Source organism: Bubalus bubalis, chromosome 15, assembly GCF_019923935.1.
Source record: "Bubalus bubalis isolate 160015118507 breed Murrah chromosome 15, NDDB_SH_1, whole genome shotgun sequence".
NCBI lineage: Eukaryota > Metazoa > Chordata > Mammalia > Artiodactyla > Bovidae > Bubalus > Bubalus bubalis.
The window spans coordinates 5,962,012-5,975,380 of NC_059171.1; the positions used below are offsets into that span (position 1 = coordinate 5,962,012).

The 13,369-nt window shown below is 40.5% G+C and overlaps 1 protein-coding gene across 4 annotated transcripts in view; it reads left to right on the forward strand.

Annotated features, from left to right (window-relative positions):
• Positions 1–13,369, forward strand: part of WWP1 (WW domain containing E3 ubiquitin protein ligase 1) — a 135,412-nt gene that overhangs the window by 77,991 nt on the left and 44,052 nt on the right. For all 4 annotated transcript variants that reach the window (XM_025264990.3, XM_044928513.2, XM_044928512.2 and 1 more), the window contains exons 9-10: positions 5,086–5,422; positions 12,087–12,182. In XM_025264990.3, the coding sequence (XP_025120775.3) occupies positions 5,086–5,422; positions 12,087–12,182 (433 nt within the window). The remainder of the gene's footprint in view (positions 1–5,085; positions 5,423–12,086; positions 12,183–13,369) is intronic.

The window sequence follows — 13,369 nt, forward strand, 5'->3', positions numbered from 1 at the left end:
TGTACCCACTAGACGCCAATAACACCCACCCATTCCCCTAGTTGTAACAACCAGACATGTCTTCAGACATTGCTAAATTTCTTCAGTGGATGTCCCGTTGAGAACCATTGATATATATGAATAGTCATCCCTCTAATCAAATGCATGCTCCCAGTACTCCACTGAGAACTTGCCCTGCTATTAACATCTTGCATTACTGTGGCATATTTGTTATTAATATAATTAAGGAACCAGTATAAGTGCATTATGATTAACGAAAGCACACAGTTTATGTTAAGGTTCCTCGTGGTATTGCCTGGGTTCAGTGAGATTTGAGAAATGCATAGCCATGTGCTGACCATCACAGGATCATTCAGAATTATTTCACTCTTAACAGTCGCTGTGCTGCACTCATTCATCTCCTTTCCCACACTCCTAGCAGCCACGGATCCTTTACTGTCTCTCTAGTTTAGCCTTTTTCACAGTGTCATATGTAGCCATTTCAGACTGGCTTCTTTTACTTAGAAATATGAATTGAAGCTGAGTGCCAAAGAATTGATGCTTTTGAACTGTGGTGTTGGAGAAGACTCTTGAGAGTCCCTTGGACTGCAAGGAGATCCAACCAGTCCATCCTAAAGGAGACCAGTCCTGAGTGTTCATTGGAAGGACTAATGTTGAAGCTGAAATTCCAATACTTTTGGCCACCTGATGCAAAGAGCTGACTCATTTGAAAAGCCCCTGATGTTGGGAAAGATTGAAGACAGGAAGAGAAAGGGATGACAGAGGATGAGATGGTTGGATGGCATCACCGACTCGATGGACATGAGTTTGAGTAAACTCCGGGAGTTGGCGATGGACAGGGAAGCCTGGTGTGCTGTGGTCCATGGAATCGCAAAGAGTTGGACACGACTGAGCGACTGAACTGACCTGATGAATTTAAGGCTTTCCTATGGATTTTCGTGGCATGATATCTCTTTTATGTTTGTTGCTGAATAATAAATATTCTATTGTATGGATGTACCATAGTTTGTCTATCCGTTCACCTATGCTTTGTCCACAACCAAGCATTGTGGTGGTTTATAGTTTTTCGCAATTATGAATAAAGCTGATGTAAATATTCACATGCAGGTTTTGGTGTGGACCTAAGTTTTCAACTGAGCTGGCTTGAGGACTGTCACTTCGGGATCTTACGATAAGAGTATTATTACTTTTGTAAGAAACTGCCAGTGCCAAACTGACACCCAAAATAGCTGTGCCTTGTGCGTTTCCACTACCAGTGAATGAGAATTTTTGCATTTTGAGGATAGTTTCCTTTTTAAATTTTGAAGCAACATTGAATCTTCTCATTCAGAGAGAATTCTGTCTCCAATCTATGCTTTAAACCTTTTAGAAATGTTTTTTTTTTTTTCTTCAGATAGGTCTTGATGTTGAACTTGAATCTATCTGATCATGGTGCTGAAATGTTTTGGTCAAATTAATAATTGGTTCTAATTTTTTTTTCAGTTGATTCTCTTGTGATATAAATAAATACTCTTATCTCTCTCAGTGAGTTTTACCATTTTATATCGGGTATTTTTCACTTCTCTTTTGTCTTAATGCATTTTCATACATAACCTGTAGTATTGAAATGGAGTGGTAATTGTGATCTTCCTTGTTTTGTTCTGATTTTAAAATTTGTTCCTGATCTTGATAGAAATTCTTATAATGTTTTACCATTAATATATCATGCTTACTCTTGGTTTCTGGTGGATAATCTAGATTATTTTTGAATTTTCCTAGATTCCTCTTATCAACAGTTTTATCAATATTTTTTGATCCTTTTTGATTTGTATTGAAAATTAACATGTAGCTTTTAACTTTTAACCTGTTAAATATGGTTTCCTAACATAATTTCCTAATATTGACCCATTGTTTAATTTATTCAGTTTCAGTTTCAGGGTTATATTACTCTTGGAGAATAAATTAAGAAACTCCTTTTTCTTTTTTGCCACCAATGTACTGTAACATTTCAGAGAACATGGGGGTAATCTGTTCCTTGAAGGCTCAAAAACTGAGTCTGTTGACTTTTGGAGGGATACTGTTCGATCTTTTATCCCCTTTTACATTTCTACTCTGATTGATCAATTTTTCTTTCTCTTGAGTTAGTTTAGTTAATATTTTAGACTTACTGATATAAAGTTGTACTTGGTATTCCAAATGCTATTCAAATTATATTTTTCTTTATAAAATTTGCTAAGGCACTATTTCATGGTTTTTCCAACCTTACTTGTAAGAATTCATCTGAAGCATTTGCTAAAAATACAGATCCCAGAGATTCCCTAGGAGATTCAGTAATTCTAGAATGGAAAGTGAGATCTATACTTTCTACAATATCCAACAGATTCTAATCAGGTTAGGAAATTCTGATGTATTCTATTTTTCTTATAATTCCTTTCCTCTACCATTTTTCCCTGGGTCTGGAATTGAATGCTAAGCTCATTTATTGCTGTTCTTTCTTATACCCTTGGAAACCTCTTTGCCGTGTCAAATATTTCATACAAGTATTTTCATGCCATTAATTTCCTTAAAGTTTGTGATTTCATAACTATCATTTTTCTTTAACTTAATAATTATTTAGGGTTTTATAAAAAAATCTTCTAAGCTAAACTGGTTGCAGGTGGGGGAGAACTATCATTTTTATGGACATGTAAGCATCAATCTTCTTACTAGTAAAATGGGTAGTGTCTTCCTCATATCCTTGTTCTGTGGGAATTAAATAACATGATCCCTAAAAAATGTTTTACATAATCTGCCAGACTTTCAGTAAACATTTCAGTAAGTTGTATTTTGTTTTATTTCTAGTTTTCTTGAATTATAATCGGTTTCACCTCTTGATTGTAAAATTGGAATTTTCCTTTGGTCCTTTACGTGTCACTTTTTTTTCTTAAAATGCCTAGATTGTTTGGATGGAATATGTATGTAATGAAAACTCAGAACTACTTCTCTAATGCTGTAATTTAGAACAGGTTTATTGACTGTGTCATTCAATCCTTCATGTACTTAATTAATGTTTCTACTAATGTTCTTTTTTTCTGCCTAGCTTTGAGAGAGATATGTTTACTTCTTCTGTGATTTGTCCTTATGCTATGCTATGCTAGGTCGCTTCAGTCGTGTCCGGCTCTGTGTGACCCCATAGACGGCAGCCCACCAGGCTCCCCCGTCCCTGAGATTCTCCAGGCAAGAACACTGGAGTGGGTTGCCATTTCCTTACTTAACATTTATTGTTTTCATATGCCAGGTGCATTGTAACTGTTGAGAATACAAAAGTGGAACAAATCTGACAAAGTGTTGCGTTTTGAACTAAAGGAAAAATAAAAACAAACTATTTCAGAACATGAGAAGGAAAACAGTCTAGTAGGCAGCCTGGGCTGAGGGTGGGGCAGGTGAAGAATTAAATAAGGTGCCTGAGCGCTGCCTTTCTGAAGGAGTGGTTGAGCCTGCCCGCTGCGTGATAAGAAGCAGGTGCTCTTCTGAGGCCAGCGCAGCGGCCAGTGCACGTCCCTGACGGGAGGGAGTTGGCTCTGCTCACGAGGTGGAAGGGAGACCTCTGTGAGAAGTCAGGTGGATCTGTGGGGCCGACTTATGTGGAGTCTTTGTCATGAGCCATGGTAAAGAACTTGGAATTTACTCTGGGTGCAATAGGTGTGTTTAATTAGGGAGTGAAAAGATCTTTTGTATGCTTTAAAGAGATTACTTTGGCTGCTGTTTGGAGAATGGGTTGGAGTTGGACCAGAGAGGAAGCGGGCAGACCAGTTAGGACGCTGTTGCAGCGAACGAGGAACAATGAGGGGGGCGGTGGTGCAGATGGAGAGAAGAGCTGAGAGCACTTGGAGGAGCTGAATTGTTGTGGGGGAGAAGGGTTTGCCTTGAACAACTAAGAGCTGCTGTTTAATAATTAATTTTCCGCTTCTGTTTTTAACACTTTGTTAGCATGTGTTATGTTTTAGTATGATAAGGGTTTATGATTCTTTCTTATTGGGCTGGATTATCTTGTCTCAAATATTCCTCTTTTTCCATTTAGTGTTATTTTGCTTTCCAAAGACTGTTGCTAATCTTTTCTTTTTTTTTTGGAAATCAATTTCTACATTGTTCAAGATTGAAAGTTAAATGAAAAAGTTCACTTTTAGACATCATATATTCCATGAATTCTGAATATCATATAAGAGACCAGAATTTACTCTCTCTGTGCACATTCTCTTTTCTTCATGTTTTCTAAGTGTTGAGTACAGGTAGCACTGTGCATTTTTATTTCTTATATTTTGTTATTGATATTTTTCTTCCAAAGTTGCTCTCCCCTGTAGTTGGTACAGAACTTGATTGGTTCTGTTTTGCTTCTACAGTTTGATTCCTTTTAATAGTACTCATTTCTCTTCTTCCCACTGTTTACATCTCTTTCTTTAAAAATCTACCTGACCGTTCCATTACTCTTAATTATGTCTCCTTCCTCTGTTTCAATTAGAACTTTGCTGTGTAATTTTCTAATAGGTTTTCTTCAATAATCTATTCCCTTCCCAGTTTTAATTTGACTTTCTCTTATAGTGACATGTAGTTGAATGGATTGATTACATTTAAAATGAAAGAATTTTTAAATTATGTCAATGGATCTCAATGCTGGGTTATTTCTCCAGCAAGTGTAGAATGAGTTACTGGATCTTTTTGCAGTCCCTTACAATACTGTCTTAAGAGTTAATACCACTTTATATTTGACAAGAATTCTTTTGATATTAGCTGTATTTGCATAGGAAAAGGGAGATTGAATGGGGTCATTTTGAAGGTTTTATATAACCCATGTAGATATTCAGAATTTATTGTGTGGAGGAAAAACGTTTGTTCATGTTGATTTCTCTTTCCTTAAGTTTGGGTTATTGTTACATATATATTCTTATGTTTTTATTATTTAGCATTCATCTCAAAAATATGAGCCACAAAAAGTATTATCTGTCTTATTTCCATCAGTACCTGATACACTGCTTGGTGTGAATTAGGCTCTGAATAAATACAGTTGATGAGTTAATTGGGCGCTTGGTTGTTTCTTGACAGATCATCTTACTGATTTTCCCTTTTCAGTTAATGGAGACTCACCCTCATCTGTACCGACTGATAACGCCTCCAGCACGGGTACTGCAATAGGATCTGGAGAACCCGCCTTGTCTTCAAATTGCACTAGTACTCCTGTTGAAGACCCTCCAGTTCAAGAAACACTGACCTCCTCGGAAAACAATGAATGTATTGTCTCTAACAGTGCAGCCTTTGGATCTGAAGCTCAAAGTACATTGGATCCTTCCACCTCCAATTCTGCAAGTAGCTCTGCTTTTGAAGCAGCCAAATTAAGACAGCCCGACGGATGTGTGGAACCTGCCCGGCAGCAGTCTGGAGGTGCCAACACAGAAACGCTGCCATCAGGGTATGTTGTTGTTTTTTTTTTTAAGCTGTGTGACTTACATTTAATTGCAACTTTTTAGTAATAACCTGAGTGTTGAATATGTATATGAAATTTTTCCTTTCAGTTACTTGAAATCTAAGTTGGAATCTAATTCATACAATTTATTTGCTACAAACCAAGTATTTTTTAAAAACTAAGAACAATTGCTAGTTATAGTTACAGCATGTGCTACATGACAGGAAGAGGAAAAAACCTTATATTAATTTGCACGACTGTCGATTTGATTCTTGGCTTACTTTTAGAGAAGAGTGACCCTGACACACTCTGCAATAGCCTCAGTTCTCTAGCTTTCTTTACTGTTGCCTCCCCAGGCTAAGCTTGAAGCAAGTAGCCGTCTTTTTTTCTCAGTTTATACTCAGTGCTGGGAAGGATCCAGTAAGCCTGCTGAGAAGCACTGTTACAAACTCAGGTTTTCATTGAAAGTGAAAGTCACTCAGTTGTGTCCCATTCTCTGCGACCCCATGGACTATACAGTCCATGAAATTCTTCAGGCCAGAATACTGGAGTGGGTAGCCTTTCCCTTTTCCAGGGGATCTTCCCAACCCAGGAATTGAACTGGGGTCTCCTGCATTGCAGTCAGACTCTTTACCAGCTGAGCTACCAGGGAATAATTCTTCATCTTTTAATTTTCCATGGTAATAATTCAGCTTCCTATGATTTTCTTTAAAGAATATTCTGTGTATTCCATTTGGTCATTTCTCCCATATTCACTTAATATGTTTCGAGCTCCTCTGAGAATCGAGTGCTGCTGCTGATCTGACAGGAGGCGGATTGCAGGTGGTAACGTGAGCTGTGGGGAGCAGCCCTGAATACAGATGAAGATCCCTCCTCTCCACCGCCACTCCCTGCCACCCCCCTCTGCTGCATGCCCCAGTTCCTGACAGGCCAGGGACTGAGACCAGTCCATGGCCCTAGAGTTGGGGACCCCTGGTGGATGCAGTGTCCTGTATCCAGGACAGTGTACACAGTCCTACCTCCGACAGCCGTTAGAACTGTCTCCTCTCACAGCTGTGAAAACGGCGCCTCTGGTGGTCTCTGCCCCCGTGCCCTCATTCTTCCATCACAGCTGCTGTGCCTGCACCCTTTCTGACTTTCTGAGCTGTTTTTCTGGGTGCTCTTTATTGGATTATAGGACTTTGCCTGTTGCCTCATTGTGGTTTCAGGCTTTGGTCTGCTCCTGAATGGGTGCTTCTCTTGAGTCTTGCACTCTCCCATCGTTTTAACTGTTAAATTTAAATGTGCAGGCCAGACCTTTCTCTGAGCTTATTTTTATCCACTTACTGGAAATCTCCACTGTTTCCTGCAAGCATTTTTGGCCATGAAGTATCTTTCCTTGCTCTCAAAAACCTCTCATTGTTCCTTTGTGTTCTCTTTGACAACTTATCATTAGTCATTTATCTTAGTCTCACGTGTCTGCCCTTATGACATTGATATGTAAGAAGCTTTCCATACTGTCAAGAACCTCTGATCTGATGGGAGATAAAGATAAGTAAATAGTCATTGACTGTACAATTTAATTAAAGCTAAGCTAGAGGTCAAGTTTAGGGTGCTGTGGAGGCAGGGGAGCATATGTAGAGGGGGGTTAATAGGATATCCTGTGATACTGAGATCAAAGAATACTTTCTGGAAGAGAGGACCCTTCAGTGGTTTCTAAAAAAGGAGTAGGCGTTAGCAAAGCAGCAAAGAAGGCACATGTGGTGCAAGATTTCATTTTTAGGGGAGCTATCTGCATGTTCAGCTCTCTGACACCCATACATGAATAAGCTGACCTCAGGAATGGTATTTTGTTACAGCTTGAGTTGAGCATTCGAGGAAGCAAGCTGTGTAATACAGAAGAATAAACAGCCCTCTGAAGAGTTTTGTATACCTGCTGAAGCTTTGGAGTCCTTCCCCCTCCACCCCCCTCCACTCCGGCCCCCGGAAACCATGGATAAACATACAGGAATTTTAAGCAGGAGAGTGGCACAGTCATATTTGCATTTAAAGATTATTCTAGAAGTGGTATAGACAGATGAGGAGTTAAGGAGACAAAGCAGAACAAAACAGACCAGGCTTTATAAATGAGAAAGGTGGGCACATTCCTGTTTAAAATGATAAGTACATAAACTTAATTCTGTGGGGCCAGGTAAATGCTTCTGTGTGCTTGTAGCCACTGTATGTGAACTTTGCATGAAGAGAAGTTTGTAGGACTCTACATGAGTGAGGAATCTAGATGAGTGATTTTCAAATCACAAGTTGTAGCCTGTTAATAGATTGTGACCAGCACTTGAAAACATAATAAAGTAAATCAGTATTGACCGGGTTGGAAACCTGGAGTGTGTTAAGTAAGCATTGTTTCCTGGCAGTTTGTTTTTCCGGTATGTTTTTGTGTGTGTAAAATCTATAGGTGAATAGCAGCCTAGGACAAACAGATATGTTTATGTAAGGTTAGAAGCAACCAACCTGAGTAAGAAATTAAAATAGACTGCCCCAAGGTGGATGCTAGTCTTCTGGGCTTACGTTACTATGGGTTGTGGGAATTAGCTGTGGGAGGTGGAATGTGAGAGTGGGGCCGAGGTTGGTTCTTCTGGCTTAGGCAGTACTTGGCTTCTGTAACCATCTTAGCAGTTTTCAAATCTACATCACCTTGCTTCTTTCCTCAGAAATCTTTCTTAGTTCCTGTATTTTATCTCTTTGGTGACTTATTTCACTGGTGCCCAGAATTACGAGCGTTCTGAAGGGAGCCTGTTCTAGCCTGGAGGGTTATCCAGCGTGGTCTGACATAAACCCTTTGCATTTGCTCTCACTTCCGTGTGGAATGTTATTCCTCAGATATGTGCATGGCTCTGCCCAAATGTTACCTTATTCCAGAGGCCTTTCCTGATTCCCTCTGGCCAAATCAGGCCCCCCTGTCCTTATCCCCAACCCCTGCCTTATTTTTTTCCAACCTTCTGTTAAGAAAATTTACAAACATGCAGGAAAATATAAAGAATTTTACAGTGAACACCTATGTATCTATCACCAAGTTCTAGAGTTGACATTTTACTCTTTTTGCTTTATCGCATATCTCTGCACCTCTCCATTTGTCTAATGTTTAAGTCTAATTCAGTAAGTTGTAGTTGTACATTTTGCCCCTCAGAACTTAAGCTTGCATGTCATTCACTAGAGCTCAGTATTTGTTTACAGATTTTTAGGTAAAGTTTACATAGAAATGTATAAGTCTTAAGTATGTCATTGATGAGTTTCGACAGGCGGAAATAACCCAAACCTTTATCAAGATTAGAGTGTTATCATCACCTTAGAAAGTTCTCTCAGGCCTCTTTCAGTCAACCCCCGGTCCCGCTTTTAGGGAGGCAACACTGTACCTCCCTGCAAGTGTTTTTCCACAATAGATTATAGATTAGTTATGTTAAGTTGGTGGAACTTAACATAAATGGAATCAGTATAAACTCTTTTGAGTAGGGTCCTTTTAATCAACATGATGTTATTTGTATTGTTTTTCAACACTTAAATCATTATGTGACATATTTATGTGTTTATCAGTTTTCTCTCCACTACACCGAAAAGGGAGCTTTATTTTGTCCATTTCTGTATCCCTTGTGCCTAAGACGACACCTGCCACATAGCAGGTACCAGTAAACGTAAGTGAACTAGTGCTTGATGCAATGGTTTTGAGTGAGTGAGCAACTGGGCAAAGGCCCTGGCTTGCAAATGCTTAGGAGGAAATTGTTAACAAGGTCAAAACCTACTGAAAATTCAAGTAAGATAAGAACTGAAAGGCACCTTTGAATTTAGCAACAAAGAGATTATTTATTGTTGACCTTTGACAGAATGATTTCTGGGAAGGAGAGCTACATTCTGACTGCTGTGTGATGGAGTGAATGGGATGGGTGGAAATGTGATAGAAAACTCTTTGAAAGAGTGAGAACTAGTACATGCAGGTTTTTCCCTGTGAACACACGGGGAAAGAGGAATGTTTGGTAGAAGCAAGCAAGAAAAGACCCAATATTGAGGAGTAGTTTTTTGGTTTAAAAAATGAGAGTGACCTGAAGGGTGTGCAGGAGAGAGGTTAGCAGGCCAAGCAGCAGCAGAGAGGGGCAGCTGTTGACCATGGTTTGTGAGAGCCCAGTCGTCATCCAGTCAGTAACTACATTCTGTCATTTTTACTGTAATACATTTAACAAAATTCTCCCACTCTTCTTTCTTTCTTTTTTTAAAATAAGGTCTTTTTCAGCAGTAAGTTTTAGAAATGTGTGTATATGAGATACTAGGGACAGGAGAGTATTATGGTTGAAGGTGACATGTAGCAGTTATAAATTAGCACATATCCCTTTGAAATCGAAGAATTCTGTTGGGAAGTCCCATCACTCAGCCTGGTAACTTGCGCCTGTTTGTGGCAATCCACTCCAGTGTTCTTGCCTGGAGAATCCCAGGGACGGGGGAGCCTGGTGGGCTGCCGTCTATGGGGTTGTACAGGGTCGGACACGACTGAATCGACTTAGGAGCAGCAGCAGCAGCAGCAGGAGTTTCCACTGGGGGGATGCTCTAGCCTCTGACCAGTTCTGTTCTGGCCCATCGCTGCTGCAGGACACACGGGCTCAGCTCTAGCTGGCTGTCACTGAGTCCCTGGCCAGGCCCGAGGCAAGCCCCTTACCCTTGTACCGCCTTCTCCCCCGCCAGCACCTTCTCTCCTTCCTGCTGCCCGACATTAGCTCTGGTCACCCCACACGCACGGGGGCTCCTTCTCGGCAATGGTACTGCCCCAGAAGGTAAACTCTCACTCTGGGAGTGACAGTTTAGCAAGTTACCTTCCCATGAGCCAGCTTCTGGGGAAGGAGGAGAAGCACCCTGATCCTGGTCACTGGGGCGGGTGGTGGAATTGACCAGGCTCCTCCCCCGCGGGCCAGGAGTTCTTTGTTGCAAGAATGTTGTCAGCAGAGCACAACTGGGAACATGGCACATCCACAGCCTGGGTGACCTACCTCAGGAAGATGCGGTGGGGCATGACAGGAGTTTTTGCTCTTTCTATGTTAGTACCTACATAATAGTCCTGATTTTGCCTTTTGGCCCACAAAGTCTAAAATATTTACTATCGAGTACTTCACAGAAAAATGCTGCCTTCGCTTGATCTAATGAATGGAATGTAGAAAATTACAAAGATGATATCCAAAAGGAGGTCTTCATATGATGTATGTAGCAAGCAATTTAGTTTGAGTAAGATAAATTCTCTTTGGAGGAAAACCCTGAAATCTGGAAGCGATATGGAAAAATTAATTGGAAAAAGTAAGAACTAGTGGCCAGAATTATAGTTGGAACCTAAGTGCTTACTGAATATTGAATGTTAAATTAGAAATATTTCCAGCTAACTTAGGATCAAATTAGAAATGGCTTCATAGCCCATTTTATGGATGGCGCACTCAGTTATGTACATTACACTCCTCTTACATCACACTCCTCTTACATTACACTCCTTGCAATACAGGAGACCAGGGTCGGGAAGATCCACTGGGGAAGGAAATGGCAACCAGTCCAGGACACTTGCCCAGGGATGGAGAAGCCTGGCAGGCCATAGTCCCTGGGGTCGGAAAGATTTGGCCATGACTGAACAACTTTAAGTTTCACTTTTCTCTAATTAAAAAGAAGTCAGATTAAATTGAATCCTTGTGTTTGAGAAAGGAAAATATTTCCCATTTATTCTACTTTCAGCTGAGAACAAGAATGTTAAACTCAGAAATAGGAAGTTTTTGTTTTTAACGTTTGAAGTTTTTTCTTCTGTGCCATTCCAAGGAGAGAGTGGAGAGGAGAGATCAAGGAGCGTAGAGGAGAGAACGAGGGTGGGGAGAGGAAGAGGTGGAGTGTGTCTGAGACGGAACAGAGAAAGACAAATGAGGATGTCCTTAAAGTCAGAGGCTCACCAAAGATAAAAGAGGGGTAGCTATACACGGAAAGAAGACCCTGTATGCAGATGGAAGAAGGAACGTTCATGGAACTGTCTCACTACATACTTTAATGCAGTTTCTGCTAAAATCTTTTGGATGTGTATTTTTTTCAGTTGCCAAAAACAGATATTACTTAACTGACATTTTGTCCTTTGGGCATGATATTAGGGTGACAGTTCCTCAGCTCTTGATTAAATTTCTGTTTGTGATGATTTGGAATTCCATGAATTAGTCACTTTAAAAAACTTTGGGTGTTATTCTGTCTTCCTCTGCTAAATGTACTTACTGAGTTTCCAGTGTGTGCTGTGTGGTAAGTCGCTTCAGTCATGTCTGATTCTGTGCGACCCAATGGACTGTAAGCCACCAGGCTCCCCTGTCCCTGGGATTCTCCACACAAGGATACTGGAGTGGGTTGCCATGCCCTTCTCCAGGGAATCTTCCCCACCCAGGGATTGAACCCACATCTCATGTCTCCTGCATTGGCAGGTGGGTTCCTTAGCACTAGTGCCCCCTGGGAAGCTGGGAAGTTTCCAGTACTGCTATTGAAAAGGGAATAATTAAGCATTTACAAAGCCCAAAAGAAACAACTTCATTTTGTGTGTATACATGACTCTTTAAAACGTACCTGTAATTTTTTGGCTTATAAAAAGGAATCGTTCTTCAGATAGTCTTTAGCTTGTTCTTTTATTTCTGTATTTTTATTAAAGGTGGGAACAGAGAAAAGATCCTCATGGTAGAACCTACTACGTGGATCATAACACACGGACGACCACGTGGGAGAGGCCGCAGCCTCTGCCTCCAGGGTAAGGTAGCGTCTTCTCCAGCTTCAGCTGTGTTTCATACATGGAATTTTAAAAGCTCAGTTAATGCAATATAAAATGGTTCTTTCCTACTACATGTTACGTTTCCTTGATTTGCTTTTGTGAATAGTAAATGTTCAGTAGATGAGATTTGTTACCCTGTGTCTCATTTACAGTTAGTCTGAAGGGCTTCCTCAAGAGATGAAGAGATGTCGAACACTGGCATGAGTTTACTGAGAGGAATTACAGACTTCTGATCCAGTGTCAGTCCTTGCTATTTTTTTAAGGAATGAGAGTCATATTTAGGGCAATTTGTGTGTATGTTTCCTCATAGACAGGGATCTAAACTATGCTGTTGTGTGATATTTACGTAAGAGATCCTAGTGTTGTTCAAAATTATTATCTAAAAGATCATTACAAGTAAAATTATTGTATTATTGTATTAATTATGGCTGAAGTTAATAGAGCATTTTAAATGAAGAGGCATTCCTATTACATACTAAATAAAGCTTGTGCTGTTAGGCTGTTATTCACTAACAGTCCTTCCAGATGCAACTCGTAGCTCGCCAATATAAACATATTCAAAGTCCAGAAAATTAAAGGCAACAAGTGTGTTATCTCGTGAAATTGGTTGCTGAAAGGATATCGAAAGCCTATGAATTAATAATACAGATTGACTGGAGGTGAATGGAACCCTGGAGGGTAGGGGTTCAGGAGGACAGGGCGTCTTCTGGCTGGTTGAGAAGGGTATTCCGTTGGCTGAGAGAGGATTGAAACAAAGGCACGACGGGATGAGATGTCTGACACATTTGGGGCCCACCAGGAGTTGATTTGGCCCCTCGGATGGGTCCCTTGAAAGAAAGGGAAGTGAGGGTGAGGCTGGAGAAGGGCAGTAAGGCTGAGGTGGTGACTGGGTTCATCGTTTTGCCATGCCAGCAAACGGTGATAGGAAGAATGGTGTGGCTCCATGTGCACTTTGGTTCAGCAGGAGTGTAGCCGCAAAAGGTGGATTAAAAAGCTGTACAAGTTGAGTTAAAACCCTTCACATGGACAGGGATGATAGAGGCAGATTGCTCGGTATACAGTTAGCACTCAGTGAGTATTTATCAAAGAAAGAGGGAGAGTAGTCACATGGATACTGTTCAGTCTATGACCTCTTTTAGACAGTCCTTAGAAATCATGTATGGGAA